General features: G+C 55.2%; 1 protein-coding gene across 1 annotated transcript in view; it reads left to right on the top strand.

Annotated features, from left to right (window-relative positions):
• The window catches only part of NTN1 (netrin 1), a 110,071-nt gene extending 91,836 nt beyond the window's left edge, over positions 1–18,235 (top strand). The window contains exons 5-6 of the mRNA XM_086624145.1: positions 8,515–8,589; positions 17,907–18,235. Of these exons, the coding sequence (XP_086480271.1) occupies positions 8,515–8,589; positions 17,907–18,235 (404 nt within the window). The remainder of the gene's footprint in view (positions 1–8,514; positions 8,590–17,906) is intronic.
• Positions 18,236–18,930: the final 695 nt, after the last annotated feature.

Here is an 18,930-nt window from a genome sequence, read left to right as displayed (position 1 = left end):
CAGCTTCAGTGCTGCAGGAAGTGAAACAGGATTTCATGGGGAAATGTCCAGAAGCCAAGGGCCGAAGGCATCCCTGTCATAACTGCTGTGGGCCAAACCTGTCATGGGGTCAGCATCTCCTGTCCTGGTGCTGGGCAGCGGAGGATTACATTTTATCCTGTGTCACCTGAGAGCGTGGCTTCCAACTGCCTTTGGGATGTTTTGAGTTGACTTACAGAAGTGTTTTCATGCCCAGTTTGGACACATCAAGCACCCACCCAAGCCCATGCAGAAACCAGAGACACCATGTGTCGTGGTTTTTGGACTGAGGGTCGAGACAAGAACCGAGAGGGAGCACCCACCAACCATGGTCCCGGGCAAAACATGACTCAGGCTTTCTTCTTAAAACAAAACAATTTATTAACAGTTACTTAACAGGAGACATAAGGGAATGAAACCGGTTACTTGAGAGGACAAAGAGAAAACAAGGCCAGATCTTAAACACAACAACCTCCCCACCCCCCTTTCCTTTCGTTCCCGCCTCTGCCTCCCTCCCGGCGGTGCAGGGGGACAGGGAATGGGGGGTGCAGGTCAGTTCATCCATGATGTTCCTGCCGCTCCTTTCTTAAAGGAGAAGGAGTCCTTGCACCATTTTTCCCTTGCTGTGGTGGATCCCCTACTCACGAGGAAAAAATCCCCAAATTCCAGCGTGAGCCCTGCCCGCAGGATTGCCATCCTTCCCCATGGATCGCACCAGTTCGGGCTTTACCAGTCTCGGCCCCTCAGGGAGCTGCTGCCACTCGCGTCGGCGCGGGCCGTCCCACGGACTCCAGATGCCTCCACGGCCCCGTCGTGCATCCCCTGCCCATTATTAACAGCACCTCGTCCTGCACCCCCTGCCCCACGGCCTCTCCTGGGCTCAAGCATCTCTTCCCCGACGGGGGTTTCTCCACAGGCCGCGAGTGGGTCTCTGCCCCGCCGAGCGCACCCTGGCTGCAGGGGCCGCCCGCCATCTTCACACCGATTGCGAGGGAAACCTCAGCCCCAGCGCCCCTCCTCCTGCTCCATCCTGACTGACCCGGTCGCTGTGGTTGTTTTCTCTGAGATCTTAATCCTCTCCGGGGGAGCTCGGCCCGGCGGGCACCCCGGGAGCGGGGCGCTTCCCGAGCCCCCCGTGCGGCTCCCCCGGCGCCATCTTGAGCACGTGGCGCCGGCCCGGCCGGGAGCCGGGAGCGAGCGCAGCGCCCCCCGCCCCTCTCCTGCTCCTGGGCAAAACGACCCTTTTCCCGTCCCTTTGTCCCAACTTAAATAGGGCCATTCGCAGAGGCGCCGATTTGGCTCAACCTGCCCCGGGGGGGATGGGACTCAGATCTGGTGGCACAGGGAGCAAATCCCCTCCCCTGCCGCCAGAACACCCCCCCACATCGAACTATCACACCATGTTTCTACCCCTTTCCACCCAAACACTGGCTCGCCCCATGCACACCCCTTCTGCTCCATGGCTTTTCCTCCATGCTCCCAACCATGAGCTGAAGATGTCAGGTTGCTCCAGTAAAGGGGGTTGGAGATTGTTTCTTCAGCCCGAACAGTTTGGAGGAGCACACAGCCCCATGGGCATGGGGCAACATGAAGCTCTGCAGACCCGTGAAGCTGTAGGCTGATGAATATGTCCTGTACATCCCACAGGACTACAGGCTGTAGCAATTCTTTGGAGCACCTGGAATAGTTTTGTGGTTGCTGGATGGGCTCAGGAGACATCTTGATGCAGACAGCACCCACACATGGGCTTTGCTCGAGAGCACTGGTGGCTCAGCCACGAGGTCCGCAGCCGAGAGCTGGGATCCCTCGACTGACATCAAAAGGAGGGTTCACTTGGGTCCATCTTCAACATCGCTGTACCGGAGCTCACAAAAATGCAGCAGAGACATTCATCTTCCTTTCCATGGGCACTTGTGCGGGTTTTGCAGTGCTGAGCCAAAAGCCACATCCCTCAGGTGGGGGCAGAGCCCCCCCTGCAGCTTCAGGAGCTGTCAGAAGGCCAGGAGAAGCAGCAATGCAAGTGCTGGAGCACAGGTTTGGGAATGTCTGTGGACAGGTTTAGCTGTTCTGCACTGGAGCCAGCCTTTCCAAGTACAGATTTGCACAGAGCCAGTGGGCACCTGGATGCTGCCCCACGGCAAGGGGCAGCTCATGCACCAGCTCCATGCAGGGATGCCACACCCCACAAGCAGCATCCGACAGAGGATTTCTGGCCGATATCGCTGGGAGGAAGGGAAAAGGGAAAGGAAGTAAAAGCCATTCATTGCTACGATCTCCTTCTATGAAAGCAAATCGAAGCAACCCCTTGGATCTGAATTCCCCAGCTCTCAGGGTATCTGGGACCCCAAGCAGACCCTTACTCCCATTTTCTCAGCCCTGTTTTATCCAGCAATGGGCTCACAGATTTAGGATTTGGCATTTGGACCTGTACTTCCATTTTGCAGCTCGGTCTGGTTGCACGTCCTGTGTGGTGCAAACAGGAGGTGGGGACACGCAAACCCCCACCCAGCAATAAGCGGAGCCCCTCGGGAGCACAGGGAGAGAAAGCGGGCAAACCCCCTTCACCCCCTGCGCTGCTGAGGCCAGACTGTCAAGGCTGGGTCTCCCCTTCTAAGCTACAACACCTCCGCTCTGGATCTCAGCCTGCAAAGGTATTTAGGGCCCTACCTGGGGGAAATCAATAGGAATTTAGCTGCATAAATTGGGATTAGAAATCTGAATCCCCTTGGGGGTCTAAGCCTTATATCTGCGTTTCGAGTTAGGTACCCAGGCCAAGAAATGTGGCTTTAATCGTTCTATCATGTCAGAATCAAGGGGCCTTTAATTTCCGTTACCGACATGTGGCTTTCGCAGAGGCTTAAAGCTCATTTCGGAATTGCAAGCGCAGCAGGACGCGGTCTCGCACAGCGTCTTCTCGGGAACGCCGCTCAGCGCCCCGAGCTCCGGCTGCCGGCACATCCGTCCTGCCCCAAAAGCACCCGCGCTCGGGCAGGAGTGGGGCACGTTAGCAAAGCGTGGGGCGACCAAGCGAAGCTTTCAGCCTTGTGCTACCAGCCCCAGCCCCGCTCCAACAACCTCCCCCAAAACTAAGAAATTTAAAAAAATAAATAATTAAAATTATAGAATGGCTTGGGTTGGAAGGGACCTCAAAGATCATCTAGTTCCAACCCCCCTGCCATGGGGGGGTTTGCAAAAACGCAACTTTTGCAAAAAAAAAAAAAATTAAGCGAAACAAAGGAGGTGTTTAGCTGTGAAAACTCTTGGCTCAGCCAGAGAATTAGTTATATCAAGGGGATGGGCTGAGCTGCAAAGCTGCTGAACGCTGCGCTGACACGTTGTACTAAGCTGCGATGGACACGAAACAGCCGCCCGCCACCTGCTCCCAGTCCTCCGCCAACCACCTCTTCCCGCATCCCCTCCTGCTCCGGGAAACACAGAAAGTTTGTGCTTTCCCGCAGGGAAGCTGCCGGTGGCTCCCAGCCCGGGGTACCCAACAGGCAGATGTAGGATGTCCCCGCTGCAGGTTGTGACACGTTAGGATGCGTTGGGGAGAGGGGTGGGAAAAAAAGGCACTGGGTCTGGCTGGGCTTTGGGTTTGCATCTCTGAAACAGGGATTTGCACTGAAATATTTGTGCAGCTGAGCAAACTTGGGGAGGGAAGCGGTGGGAGCAGGGAGAGGAGAGTGTTCGGATCTCACCATGCCATTTCTCCAGCACCGTGGTGCTGAAGCCGGGGGCGTTTGAGCCCTTCGGAAGGGGAATGACCAGGTCAAATACAAGCTAAGAGGGACTTGGAGAGGTTTCACGGTCTGTTGAGGGCAGGCAAGTCCTGCCCAGAACCAGGTAGGCAGAGACGGCAGGAGGAGAAGCAGGACAGCACTGGGGTGAGGAATCATAGAATGGTTTGGGTTGGAAGGGACCTCCAAGATCATCTAGTTCCAAACCCCCTGCCATGGGCAGGGACACCTTCCACTACACCAGGTTGCTCAAAGCCTCATCCAACCTGGCCTTGAACACTGCCAGGACCTACTCTTGTCCTGCACCCCCATGTGCAGGGGACACCTGTGTACAAGACGATGGGGCAGAGAGCTGGGGCTGATCCCATCCACCAGTCCTGCAGGGCAGAGCCAAGCAGTGTCCACCCCATCATGCCTGTAGGACCTGAGTGGACAGGACGTGGACATCTACCACCCCATGCTTCAGGTACCAGGTTGTTCCCCATCTCAAAGGAGGCTTCGGTTCTCCAGGCAGCCCCCTTTTGTTCTCAGCCTGGCCTTCAGGTCAGGCTCTGGCATCAGCTTCCAAGGGCAGGTTACCCCAGGCTGATCTGCTGCAACCTCACAGAGATGGGCGAGAGGGACTTGCAGGACATAGAGACTTGTGCAGCCAGGATGCACCCTGGGACTCTGTAAGAGAAGAATTTGGATACAAATTCTGCAAGAATCTCACATCACACATGTATCTCCTGAACACATGCACGAGTCACCAAAAGAGCATTTAGAGCACTCCAGGCTCCAAATCGATCCTCTCCTCCCATCCCTTCCCCAGCTTTTGAGCTTGGCTCTGCTATCACCTCCCATCAGGGGACCCACAGCTCAGCAAACCCTCCCCCAGAGCCTAAACTGCTGAAACGTCGCTTGATGGACCAGAGCAGGGTCTTTTCTAGGCATTAGGCAGTGTTGAAATCATTTCCCACAGCATTCCCTCCGTGCACTTTCCCTAAGCACACAGTGATCTTGCAGCATCACCCCACGTACGCAGCACTGCTTACCAGCAAACACAAACTCAAGCCTCCCAAAGAGGCCCCAGAGGACCTCCAAGGCACCCAGGAGAGCTCTCCATGTAGTAGATAAAGGGGCAAATCCCCCACCCATGTAAATCAGCACTGGCCTCTGGTAATTTATACTGCTTTACACCAGCTGGCTCTGGCCATGCCCAGTTCAATTTGAACCAGCTGAGGCTCTGGCACAGCCCGTGGGGTTGGGAGAAGGGAGGAGGGAGGAGAAGGGAGAAGAAGAGAGGAGAAGGGATGAAAAGGGACGAAAAGGGACGAGAAGAGAGGAGAGGAGAGAGGAGAAGGGAGAAAGGAGAAAGGAGTAGAAAGGAGAACATGGGTTGCGTTAGTAAAAGTGGGGTCAGATCTGGAAACCTGGTTCCAGATTTGCACCTTGGGAGCAAGCAGAGGGGACGGGGTGCTGTCGCGCAGGGCTTGGGGTGCAGCTGGGTGGTGCCCCATCACCCCACAACCCCCCTGATTGGGAAGCAGTGCTGGGATAGGTTTCTAGCAGGTTTGTAATCTCAGGCAGTGGAAATACCATGGCAGTAGTGTAAGGATTGGGAAGTTCAGATGTGGTGGGGGATGTTTCTGTGGAGAGAGGTTGCTGAAGAGACTTGGGGTTGTTCTTGGGAGTGGTCTGGACTGAAGTCTGGAGCCATGGTTTCTGATTGCTGTTTCTGGGGGCTGGATCCCAGAAGCAGCGCTGTGGGGCTGGAGAAGGATCTGCTCTTGGTGGGCTCTGCTAGCCTGGCTGGTGGAGATCCCCTTACAGATCCTGGGGCTGAGCCGTGGGACATGCGGGCAGGAGCTGCTGTCCACCCCTGCTCATCACTAGTGCTCAGAGCCAGCTGCTCACCAGCATCCGTCCATCTGACTTGGATTTGGTCAGGGGAGGAGAGATCTGCAGCCAGAGCTCCCAAGCATTGTCCCTGCTCGGTCACTTGCTTCCTGCCCTTGGGTCAGCTTCTTCTGCAGATCAGCTACGGCATAGGGCATGAGATGTAACAGCAGTGACAACTATCTGTAGTGCTCCAGGATTTTTGTGTCAGAGGAGAACCATCATCATGTTTATCGTAACCATGTCAGTGTCCTGAAAACATCAGCAGTTCGCAGTTGAGCAGAATCGTGCCAGCTGCCTGGTGAAGCAGCCCGGTGGCCTGACTCACCAGTCCCTGCTCCACCAAACAGGTGAAGGAAAGCATCCCTGGGCTGTCAGGTCACTGCGTGCACATTTATTTCCCTTATGGACTTTTCCTTCCATGTTTATGGCCAGGAACATCTTGCCAGTGAGTTGGATCAGGAATATTTTTGGTCCATGGGCTCCGTGGCACCAGGCAGCCACGTCCTGCTGCATGGTGGCACTCTGCCAGGTAGGCATGGCTGGGGCTTTGCTAGCAAATCTCCATCCTCTGAACTATGGTTTTTATGGAATATCCACTTCTTTTCTCAGTGCACTTCAAGTTTTGTGTGATGTTCAGGGTCACGTTAGATGAGAAGAGCCAAGGGAAGGCAACAGCTGCTGGAACCCCTCAGCCATCGGCTCAGTTTCTGGGTTTCCAAGGGCTCTGGGAAGTTGGAGCTGGGCAGAGATCTTGGCCAGGCCTCTCGGAAGAGGAAGGTGCCCCATTTCATATCACAGCTTTCACTTTCGGCCCTGGTTAGGTCATAGTGAAAGAGTGTGAAGCCGTGTACTACTGTGGGTGCTCTTCTGAGGAGTGGGGGCAGCTGGGCAGGAGGATGGTGCTCGGATGAGGTGGCTCTGCCTGGCCATGTTGAGGGGAGCTGGGACACGCATGGATCAGAGGTGTTGGTACTGAGGTTGTACCTGGTGATCTTGGGATGTGTGAGGAAGCTCCCTGTCTTTCCAAACCCATCTCCCACCCCAGGAACGTCTCCTGCACTGAGGCCAGTGAGCTGAGGGCACAAAGCACCCCATGCAGCATGTCTGGAGGCCTCCCTGCTCTTCTTGCCTGGGCTGGCTTTGAGCATCTACCTCTGGAGACCATCTCCTCCATCAGGGCCTGGTCTCAAAGCTGGCTTCATACCACAGTCCCTGTGCACACAGCAGAGCTGCAAGCAGAGCTGTCCCTGGGCGATGCTACAGCTTCTATTGCTGTGCAGACATCTACCAACTCTGTGCCTCAGTTTCCCCTCCCAGCCTGCTTAACGAAAGCTTCTTTAGGGAAGAACTGCTTCTTGCACGTGTTCCTGCAGCACATAAGAAATGGGGCCTCGAGCCCTGCCAAGGCTGGGCATGTGCCACCTCGGTGTGTGACACAGCCGTGCGGAGGAGGATGCACAGGTGGATGTGCACAGCTGCTCCTCCAAGGTTTCAGGTCATGGTCCACTGAAAAGCATGGACAGGAGTGTGGGTGTTGCATGGGCAAGTGTGGTTCTGGTCTGGCACAGCCAACGTGGCCTGGGGCAGGATACGGGCACCCCGTGTCCACTGGCCATGGGGTACCACAGTGTTCCCCACGTTCCCAGAGTCCCGCACCTCTGACCACCTGGGGTCCTGCTGCAGCAGTTCGGCACGTTTCACATCTGGTCCCCAGCAGTGGCTGCGGAGGAACCATGGCCAGCTGGGAGAGGTGCAGATGCTCAAGGACTATTGTTGTACCAAGGCCTCCAGCTGGGGCCAGACATGTCCCGTTTTCCCCCAAATACGGGGTTTCCATGGTGCTGGGAGCCTCTCTCCAGCACCTATGGGTGCTGAGGAGACATGGCATGTGCATGGCTAGCAGGTCCATGAACCAGCCCCTCTTCTGGGAGCTGGCATGGGGCAGCACATCTCCACCCACTGTGGCATTGCCTGGCTGCGGTGCCGCTGGGATATTTCCTGCAGTGGCTGGAGGGTGCCAACCGCACGGTGTCATCTGACTGCACGGTGCCATCCAACCACCTGGTGCCATCTGACCGCATGATGCCATCCAGCTGCATCCCATGTGAGAGCAGGTCCCCTGGGAGCTACAGCTACCAGAGCAGGGCTCAGCATCCCTGCGGCCGCCCAGGATGGTGGCCCAGCTCCAGCCCTGCCAGCACTGCCGGGCTGCTGTGCCGGCACTGCCAGGCTGCCGTGCCAGCGCTCCCGCCGCACCGGCCGCTGCGCCGCCCGAGCGAAGCCAACGCGTCGCGGCCGTGGGGGCCCATTAGAAACGAAACGTTCCTACTGGGGTATTTTATTTGCACACTTCAGTAGAGTGGACACCAAAAGGCTTTGCTAATGCTTCATGGGCTGCTAATTTCCTCTCTGACCCGCATTGTCGGAGGGTGACCCCAGCCCGAATCTCTCGGCAATGAATGCCAAAGGCTGACACCGGCCCGGGTTAGGGGTGACAATGGGGCCTCTGTGGGCTCCGGGCAGGCTCCAGTTGGGAGCTGGAGAACAGGGGGAATTTGTGTGGCTCTCAAAAGCTCTGGGTGGCACAATAAGGGAGGCCCCGGGGTCTCCCAGGAAGACAGAGGCGGCCCAGGGAAGCCGGGCGGGAGGACGGTTTCCTTTGTGCAAAGCTTTCTTTGGAAAGGAAGGTTTTTCTGAATGCCCCCTTAGACGACCCAATCGGGGCCTGGCAGATGGATATCACAGGCACGCTGCTTATTCATGGCAGGCTGCAGCTTTGAGCCGTGTCCCCCCTCCCTCCTTCCCCCAGCCTTTTATTCATTTTAAGGCTAATTTGTTTTGTTAATGTTTTCTTGCCCTCCCCCTCTCTCCTGTGCAGATTGTGACTCATACTGCAAAGCCTCCAAGGGGAAACTGAAGATCAACATGAAGAAGTACTGTAAGAAAGACTATGGTGAGTCCTCCCTCTCGGTTGGCCACCACTTCCCAGGGATGGGCGGTTGGAAGGGGATGCGGAGCAGGAGCATCTCCCTCGCAGGAGCAGGTTGCCAGCTGGGTCTCAACTGTACCAGGGCCAGGCAGCCCGGCTCTGCTCCGTAGTGGCTGCCTGTGCTGGGGTGTGGGCAGGGAAATTTGGGGTATGGCTTTATTTATTTGTTATGATATAATTTTATGGTATGGAGAGGAAGCCCTGGGGAGCGATGGCCAATGAAGCAGCGATGCAATGTGTTGCTTAGATAATATGAATCCCCTGCAGATGCTGAGAAAACCCCCAAATCAGGATCAACAGCATCTTCAACCCAAGGTGTCTTCTGGGTTACAACGACACCATGTCCTGTCTCTTCTCACTGTGCTGTTACATGCAAGGGGCAATGGCTTTAAGCTGAAAGGGGAGATTTCGATGAGATGTAAGGAAGAAATTCTTCCCTCTGAGGGTGGTGAGGCACTGGAACAGGTTGCCTGAAGAAGTTGTGGCTGCCCCATCCCCGGAAGTGTTCAAGGCCAGGTTGGATGAGGCTTTGAGCAACCTGGTGTAGTGGAAGGTGTCCCTGCCCATGGCAGGGGGGTTGGAACGAGATGGTCTTGAAGGTCCCTTCCAACCCAGACCACTCTGTGACTCTATGATTCTATGCAGCGGCTTTTAAAAATTGTGCTTTGCTGTGGGGACAAGCAGCAGGTGGTTCTGCATCACCTGGATCCATCCCCTCCCCTGTAATTCCCAGGCAAGTTCAGAGTGTGGTGCAGCCCCGGGACAAGCCAGGGAAGCTGTGGGATCCCCGTGCTTGGTGGTACTCGAGGTCCTGAGCATCTTTCCACAGCTCCAGCCGGGAGCAGCAGCTTGGAGCAGGCAGTTCCCAGCTCCCATCCCACCTGCTCCTGGGAGTATTTTTAATATGGGTCCATTCTCAACACGGTCATCAGTGGGTCCCTGAAGGAGGTGACCAGGGTGACCCCAGGATGGGATTTTCTTCAGGCCATGCCAAGAAACCCCTCAAAGCCCTCCCTGGGGCTCAGCAGCCCCTCTCCACCCTGGCTTGGCCATCACATGCCAGAACTGAGCTGTTGGGATGAGCCAAGCGTCAGGAATGGGACGACCTGGAGAAATCAGGTAGAGCTGGTTAAATACAGATGCTCTGTGCCAGGGAATGTTTAGAAATACTGCTAAGTGTATGTAGGGGCTGGAAATTATATCACACACATATATATGTACGTATATGCATGCATATACAAATGTATATATGCATGTTCAGCAAACTACCAAGGCAGAAAACGAAAAGCCCATCCCATCTGCATCAAAGCATCCAGAGGCAGAGATTCCTCCTCCTCCTCCTCCTCCTCCTCCTCCTCCCTCCTTCAAACGTGCTCACAGCAGCTCAGCGTGTCTGGGAAATGTTTCCGAGAGCAGAACGAATTCCCATTTAACAGCCTTTCCCCGGACAAGGCACTTCCCAGCGGGGCCGTCCGAGGGATGCTCCGCTCTGGCTTTGTGCTCCGGCACCTCCCCGCGAGCCCGGGGGAAGGAAGAAGGCTGAGAAGCAAATGTTTTATTTGCATTCCCATTTATTCTTCTATTACCCACTTGGCAAAATGGTTGTGGAGAGCATCCCTGGGCACGGACAAGCTGCCAAGGCTGGGGCCGTGCTCGCGGTGCCCATCCAGCGAGGCTGAGCTGAGGTCTGGCCATGCTCGCCGGAGCTGCCGGAGGATCATTGGATGTTGGGAAGGTCCAAAAATACCCTTTCCCTTAGAGAAAAGGGTTTAATTGCACATGAAAAGGTCACTATTAGAAGATGAGGTTATTAAGGACAGGAGCGGGGCTGATCGCCGCCGGTGATGGCTGCTAAAGCCATCGAGTTTCTTGTGGGTGGATTCTTTGCTGGCTGATATGGTACGAACGCATTTCCCGCACGTGGCACGTGCATCCCTTCATTATCCCACCCGGCTCCTCCAGCATCTCCGGAGGGCTGAGCATACGCCGGAGCATTTGCTCTCTGAGGAGGGGAACCAGTTGCCCTTTGATTGCAGGAAACTGAAATGTGTCGTGATCCAAACTGGCCCCGGGGGTTCGGTGGACGGCGGGGAGGAAACGGCGGCGCATGTTTCCTGCGGCTCTCGGGGTGAGGGCTGTGCTGTTTGGGTGGCTCAAGGGGTGGTTTCACTCCCAGTTTGTCCGATCTCGCCAGGGAGACGTTTCTTGGGGGTTTGGGTGAAAGCTTGAGCTTGGCTTTATTTGGGGCTGTAACGTGGGCTCGCAGGCTTCAGCAGAGCCTGGGGAGAGAAGGGCAGCTCCAGAGATGTCTCAGACAGGAGATAACCCCGGAGCAATAGACAGGGGTGCTGGAAAGAGCTTTTTTTAATCTATTTTATCTAAATTCCATCTATTTTTGTGATCCATTTTATCACAAAAGCACAAGTGAGCCAAAGCTGCTTGCCGGGGCTGGCTCGGGGCGAGCAGGCTCAGGCTGTCCCAGTGCGGGAACTGGGGTGCTCCCACCCAAACCCTTCTGGGCTCCGGGGGTGGGGTGCTCCTCAACCAGCCCCACGGCCCCAACCAGCCCCATGGCAGCAAGAAATCTGCTTTTCCAAGAGCAAACCGAGCTGGGGAGGCAGCAGGGTAAGCGATGCCGTGCCGGGGCAGCCCAGGCTCTCGGCAAGGCCACGGATGGAAGAAAGGGTTGAAAAGGTGCAGAGAGGGATAATAAAGACTTTGGGACTGACACCCCAGCAGGAAGCCAATTAGGAGGCTCTTTTCCTCACCGTTATGCCGGCATCGCCGGGCTGAATGTCCTAAAAGGCCTTAATTAGCTTGAACAGAGTTACTTCTCCCGCGGGCTCAATCGGACGCTATCATCCGCCCCGCGCTCCTCAATGGGGCTTTTTAGCTCCTCGCTTCATTCAGGGATTCAAAAGAGATATTTTCCCTTATTTATTTTCCTTATCTGTTTGTTTTTGTTGGGTTTGTAGGGTTTTTTCCATTCTTTTTCTTTTAAATTGGGCTCTTTCCCGCGAGATGGGGTTTGGTGCAAATATTTGGAGTGACACGGGGCGTGGGGAGGGCAGGCTGGGAGATTTAAGGAGGAGGGGCGGGGGTGCAGGCAAGACTAGAAGCAGAAAAGCTTTTTCTGGGTTTATTTTCGCTGCCCGGCAGAGCACAGGGGTCGCTCGGCTCCCAGAAAACCAGGGGTAGAGGAAGGAGTTTGGTGAGTTTGGGGCGGTTAAAATTAGCCCAGGGAAGCAGCAGGGGGTCTGTGCTGAGCCCCGCAGAGGATGGAGATTCCCCCATAGCCCGAAAGGAGAGGGGATTATTTTATCAGAGCAGGGGATGCTGGTCCAGGTGATGTGGGATCATCTCTCGCCCGCTCACGTGCCGCCGTTTCAGCCGATCTTTGGGGTTTTTCCCACTGCCCGGGTGATTTGGTTCATCCGAGTGCGACGGGTGGCTCCGCTAAAGGAGACCTGGTACCTGGTGCTTTTTAATCCCAATTTTCCCCCTGATCCCAAGCTGCCCGTGCTGCAGTGGGGCCCGATCCTGCGCGGACGATGCCAGGGTGTTTTGCTGGGTACCGGCGCTGTGGTCCCAGCCGTTGTCCCCGTGCCCTCCCCATGGTCCCGGTGCAGCATCGGGGAGGGGATGGGGGCGAGGGGTGAGATCTGAAAGGCGAGATCATCTGCTCACTTTGTCCTTTCTTGGAAAAAAAAAAAGTGAAAAAAATATCCTTCCCTTCGTGGAGAATTAACTTAGTCACCCCCTTTGTCGAGAGGAACTTGGCAGGGGCGGGTGGAAAGAAGCAAAATGTGTTTTCAAAAGGCAGCTTGAAAAGAGATGGGGTTGGGGGGGGAACCCCAAATCCACAGAAAAACCCAAAGCAGGGGGGAAAGCACCGTCCCCAGCTCACAGCCCCTTCTCCACCGCCCTGGAAGGTGGAGAAATCCGGGGTGGCAAAGGGTCCCCCGGCACCGCGGGGAGGGACCACACCGGGGCCAGGGCACAGCCAGGCTGGCTGAGATTAGGGGTGATAAATCTCCAATATTAAACCAGTAGGAAATCGGCAACCGGAGGCAGCAAAGCCACCACCAAATAAATGAGAAAAAAAAAAAGAATGTGGGGGGGAAATCCTGTTTTAACCCTTTGCTCTAGTGAGGAACCAGCTCTTTGCGTTCCCAAACCTTAATGGTGTCGGGGTCACCTTCATGCTGCTGACTGTAGTAAAATCCACATGGGCTCCGCTCCGCTTGCGTGGTGCGAAGGGATCCAACCCTTTGGAAAGCCCCAGCTCTGGCTGGGATGTATTTCTGTCTGTATTAAAGACCCTCGTCTCTCCCAGCAAACTGCTCTGCTCCCACTGTCGCCTCCATAGTCCTGTGGGATCTTTCCACGGGTCCAGTGCAGCGACACTCCCCATCACTGGAATTTCCACAAAGCTCCAGCTCCTGGAGTCAGGTTAGAGCGTAGGATGTGGAGGTTTGTCCATGTACCCCGATCCCAGGTCAGCTTTGGCAGGAGAAAGCTTGAGATCAGATTTATCACAAACCTCAAAAACACATAAAAACAAAAAAAAAAATAGAATTTTTTTCCAGACTCACTCTTTTCATGGCAATCTCATGATTTCTGGGGCCCTGACTCATGGTCTCTGAATGCTGCGAGGCGCTGCTTTTATTTAAGCCTTTATGTGGCCGCCCCCAAACATGTTGTTTCAAGGCTTTGGGGTTGGGTTTTGGTTTTATTAACATCAAATCATCCACCCCTTTGCTTTCATCTGCACCATCGAGCCTTCAGGTCTTTCTTGTGGCTGGAGGCTCCCAGCCAAACCCGGAGGAGCCAGGGAGCATCCTGAGCCCCTGGGGCTGAGTGCCGGGGCTGGCACTGCCCAGTACTCTGCTCCAAGGGACCCCCCATCCCCTCCTGCAGCCCAGGGACCACTCGACCACCTTTTTCTTAGCAAGAAGTGTAATGTGAGGAGATGCTTGAATGCACCGCCTGGGCTGGTGTGGCTCGTAAGGCACCATGGAATGGTTTGCCTTACCTCACATTTGAAAGGAAGGGACCTTCAATACCATGTCGTTCCAACCCCCCTGCCATGGGCAGGGACACCCTCCACTACACCAGGTTGCTCAAAGCCTCATCCAACCTGGCCTTGAACACTTCCAGGGATGGGGCATCCATCCAGGGAGGATTTGTGGTTCGATAGCATCGGTGTCAGGCGGGGTGCTGTTAACAGGGCAGCTCCATGCCCTTGCCAGGACTTGGAGGAGACCTTGGAAAAAAACAAAAAACATCTTCCTCTTGCCCCTCAAGGACCCCTTTGGATGACTGGGGGCTCTCCATGGGGAGCAGGGGGTAGGGTAACAAGCCTGGTGAAAAATCCCTGGTGCTATGGAGGTACGTGGGTGCAGCCAGCCCCAAAGTCCCCCAGGATTCGGCTTCTCACCCTTTGCAAAGCACAGGGAGGAGCGGGTGTGTGGGCAGCGCTAAGGCTCTGCCACGCTCGGGACCTGGACCTGAGCTGATCCTCGCTGGGAACTGGTGTCACTGGCCCCAGTTGGAGTGGCAGCGCCGTGAAAGCTGTGGCTCATTTGGGTTTGTTCCTGAGTCACCATCGGCTCCCAGGGGACCACAGCCAGGGGAACATCATCCACCGCCTGCTTGAACAACCATCATGCCCTACTACATCCTTTCACCTGGTCACACCATAGACCCCTTCCAGGACATTTTCCAGGAATGCAGTGACAGGGACAGTCCCGAGCGTGGCTCAGCCTCAGTATAGGGGTTCAGTGGGTGCATTGGCAAAGCATGAGCAGTTCACACTCCAGGTAAAGCCAAGCTTTGGGAATGGCAGGTGAAGGACAACTCCAAGCACAAAAGCCAGCTTTGGTGTGGTGGGGCACAGCTGAGACCCAAAACCACGAAGGAACTGAAACCTTCAGGAGAAACAAGTTCCTAAATCCCTGGGGATTTGCCCAGATGACCCAGCTTAGGTGCTTCCAAAAATTCCCCCTTCTCTGCATCTCTGCACGTCTCGTGTCCCTTGGGCGATGCTGGAGACCCCATCCCACCACCGAAATACCTGGGTAAGACATCGCTAAACGTGGGCTCTGAGACCAGGCTCAGGGGAAACCACGCGTCCCAGTTGCAAAGTTATGGGTAAAAACTGGCTGTCAGCGGAGGCAGCTGTGGCCGTGCCGGCCAAGCCTCCACCAAAGCTTTCACTCCTTCCACTTCATTAATAAAAGGGGAAAAAAATAAGAGACGGGGGCCTTGACATCCAAAAAAAAATACAGACTGTGTATTTTAGAGCAGAGTTTCCTGTAACCACCTCTCTCCGCTTCCTTTTCATTCAGTTTCTCCATTTTGTCAGTGTGGACCCAGGCAGGTCAAAGGTTTAAGCTTTTTTGGAAAGATTTGTTTCCGAAAAATAAAAATTGGCTAATCTTCACATTTTGTTACCTTCACACCAGACTGGGAAAGACACGGTCAGAGCTTAGGGTTGTTTTTTTTCTTTTTTTTTTTTTTTTTTTTTTAAATGAAAGCATCTGGCCTCCATGACATGCTCCATAAAAAAAAAAAAAACAAAAACCACATATATTCTGCAACGTGTTAAAAAGCCTTGCTGGGCTGCAGAGCCCCGCTTCCTTCCACAGCCCAAAATCACTTTGCATGTCGTGGTTTTAAAGCGAGGGGGATGCTCCTCCACCACTAACACAGGGCAGGTAAAATTGGGGTGTTACGAGGCAAATGGGAGAGTTTTGCCCGATTTTTTTTTGAGGTTTCTTCTCCCTCTGATAATTTATGTGCTCGAGATCGGACCCGCCGGACACCGGCCAGATGGCTGAGACAGGCAGGGGGACGGGCAGGGGGTTATAGCTCACAGGGTGTGGAGGAGAAGGGGGAAAAAAATGGGAAAAGCTCAAAGATTTGGTCAAAAAGAACTTTTTGGCCCTTGCCGGCTCTCCTGGCCAGGGCTGGCATCACCACCTGGGTTCTTCCCTCTCTCTCTGCTGGTGGGGACTCCTCATCCCACAGTCGGCAAACAGACCCAAGAGGGATGGGTAGTCACTTCCTCCTGAAGATATTTTCCTGGAAGCCGATTTTTAGGGAGGAGGAATGTGTTCAACCTCCCTGGAGGACGCGATCTCAGCCGCCTGCCGCTCCCGCCCTCTGACACCCCTGCACCATGATGGGGAGAAGTCCACTGACGTGGCAGGAGATGCCTCCAGGCTCGTGTCTCCTCTTCCTTGCTGTGTTTCAGGGCCAAACACTCCATCTCCCATGCAAGGAACGTGGGTCTCCATCCTTCCCTGTGGTTTGAACCCGAGTCCACAGATGTCACCTGGAAAGTGCACAACAGCACCTGCTGTAGGGATTGAGGAAGAGGAGGGTTGGCAGAGGTCATGGTAGCCTGTTCAGGGCCACCTGAGCTGCAGCCTGGGGCTGCCCCACTGGACAAACCCGTGGTGGCCCCAGGGGCTTTTGAAATCAGCCATGAGCAGAGCTTTCCCCTCAAGCACGCTGGAAGCAAACCAGTGTCCGTTGCCATCCTGGCTCTGCAGCACCTTTGTGGTCAGCCCCCCAGAGAGTCCTCTCCTGTCCACATCACGATGCCAAGTCACCTCTTCACTTTGGCCCTGTGGGACCATGGGCCACCACCGGCCACCACTCCTGCTCGGGTGCTGATGGGTGCAGGGATAATGTAACACAGGAACCGTTCTCCAGGGGAGAGCAAGGGGTGGCAATGGCAGAGGGCTGAGCCCTCACCAGGTTTTCTCCACGACATCAGTTGGAAAACATCCTTTTGCTATTCCTGTGCTTATGGATCAGAGTTGTTCTCCCATCTCAGTGTTGCTTTGGGAGCTTGTTATCGCCTGGTTATCTGCCGGGACACCTGGCTCGCCAGGCTGCTGCATACCCAGATATCCTCTTGAAGCTCGATGTTGCTATTGAGTACTGACAGTGATGCCCAAATGAGTCCTTCAGACCCAGAAGTCAGGTTGAACCCTGCCACTGGCATGTGCTTACCATCACTGATCCCTAACGAGTGGTTTTTACCAGCAATGTCATCTTCCACAGCAAGCACTGAACAGTGTTGGCTCAGGAACATCTCCTAGAAACACGCAACAGCCAATCTCCCCACTTCCAAATCCTTTCACAGGTGTGAACGTGTTCGGTGTCCTGCCATGAGGCTGGGCGCTCATGGGGAGCTGTCTCCTTGTGCTGGCCCCGGGCAGATGTGCTGGAGGCCCTAACAGGTCTTTCCTATCTCCAGATGCCAAGTGCTTGGAGATATGGGCCAGTCCAAGTGTTTTGCCCCAGATTTTGGCTCATCTTCTCTTGAAATCTGGAGCTGCTCTGAGTCCTGGTGCAGATGCACTGAGTGGCCCATGGAGCAAGGAGGGGAGGGCAGAGGGGCTGAAGCATGCATTCTGGACACATGGGTCAGGAATGAAACTCATCCCACGTCCTACGGTTTTGGCACTGCTGATGGGGACAGGCATTCCCCTGCCCTGCCCACTGCAACACCCACCGTGTGCCCAGAGCCTCTGCCCTGTGCTTGGGCCACCACCCAGGGCTGGAGGCATGAGCTGTCCCTGGGTTTGTTAATTTTCTCTGTTCTTGCTGCTTTGGGGGAAAAGGCAGGGTCCAGCATACACGAATCCACCTGTTTTTTAAAGGTTTTATCCATCTTTAAGAGTTCACTGTTGCTGGGGCAGATGTTGCTGCACCAATAGCCCTGGGGAACTGCTCCTGTGCTTGCTTCACAACCTGGAGATGATGGTCCTCTCTAGGGCACAGATAAGAGAATGAGGCAACCTGCTCCCCGCCACTGCTCCAGCTCCAGGTAGCTCTGCATCATTCCCAGGGCTCCTAGCACAAGGAGCACCATGGTCATAGTACAGCTGCTCCCAGCTTCTGCTCCCCTCTTGGGGGTCCTCCAGCCCCCGTGGTCCTTGGGTAACCATGCCTATGCTCCCTGGGGACCCAGAGGGCTGCCTTTATGGCTGGAGAGCATCTCCCAAGACTATGGTGGTCTTAGTACTTTTGCTGAGACCTTCTGCCACCAGCACTGGCTACTCTTGCTCGTGGCGGATGGGCTGAGGACAGAGGTAGTTTTTGTGCAAACATCACCTGTGGTCATTCTCCCCCAGCCTGGGCTGAGGAGACACAATCCCTTTTCCTCCCCCAGCCTACTAGGTAAGACCTGAAACTCATTTCCTTCTTGCCAGCTCGAACCATAACATCTTTTCCTCTCTTGCCTTGTATTTTTTTTTCCCCAGCTGTCCAGATCCATGTCTTGAAAGCGGAAAAAAATGCCGACTGGTGGAAGTTCACCGTCAACATCATCTCCGTCTACAAACAAGGCAGCAACCGGATCCGGCGCGGAGACCAGACCCTGTGGATCCACTCCAAGGACATAGCGTGCAAGTGCCCCAAAATCAAACCCATGAAGAAGTACTTGCTGCTGGGCAACAACGAGGACTCTCCCGACCAGAGCGGCATCATTGCGGACAAAACCAGCCTGGTGATCCAGTGGCGGGATACGTGGGCTCGGCGGCTCAGGAAGTTCCAGCAGCGGGAGAAGAAGGGCAAGTGTAAGAAAGCCTAAAGGAGGAGAAGGCAACGGAGCGCGCGAGAGGGAGAGACTGTGCATGCTGCTTTGTGTAGAGCTGGGGCGGACGGGGACCGGCGACAGGGACGGCAGGAGGCGAGTTGCGCCATCGGGGCGGGCTGGGGGGGACGGGGGGGATGGCGACGGCGGCTGTGGGGCTGTCAGGTCTGCACCTCGTATTCCGGGAGAAAACGAAACAAAACACAACGACAAACGGCACACGCGGATGTGAAACAAGACGGGTGTGGGTGCGGGCGTGCGGCACCCGGGGCCCCCCAGCTTCTTTCTGCCCCGTCGGCCAAAGAGACATCAAACTGCCTTCCAGCTGCTAACATCTGCTGCTTCCAAAGCACGACATGGGGACATCCAACCTGTAAGGAACTCATCAACGGCAACTCGGGAAATTAACTCCCCATCCCCAAAAATACATATTCTCAGCTTAGGTTGAACAAGACAGTTACCGTAGAGGAAACTGAACAGAGTCTTATCGCTGAAGGCAGATCCAAGGATCAACTAATGGTTATTGAAAGACTCTTTGGTATCCGACAGCCGTAGCCATCACCCACTGTACGGTACTCGGGAGCGGCCCAGGTCTCCAGCCGTGGCGATGCTTTGATCCCAGGTTAGGCACAGCACAGAGGAGATCACATTGGTGGGCGACTTCCACGTGGGCATAAATTGGGGATCGACTC

The sequence above is a fragment of the Tauraco erythrolophus genome, chromosome 20 (genome assembly GCF_009769465.1).
Source record: "Tauraco erythrolophus isolate bTauEry1 chromosome 20, bTauEry1.pri, whole genome shotgun sequence".
In the NCBI taxonomy this organism is placed as follows: Eukaryota; Metazoa; Chordata; class Aves; order Musophagiformes; family Musophagidae; genus Tauraco; species Tauraco erythrolophus.
This window is presented reverse-complemented; position numbering and strand designations above follow the sequence as displayed.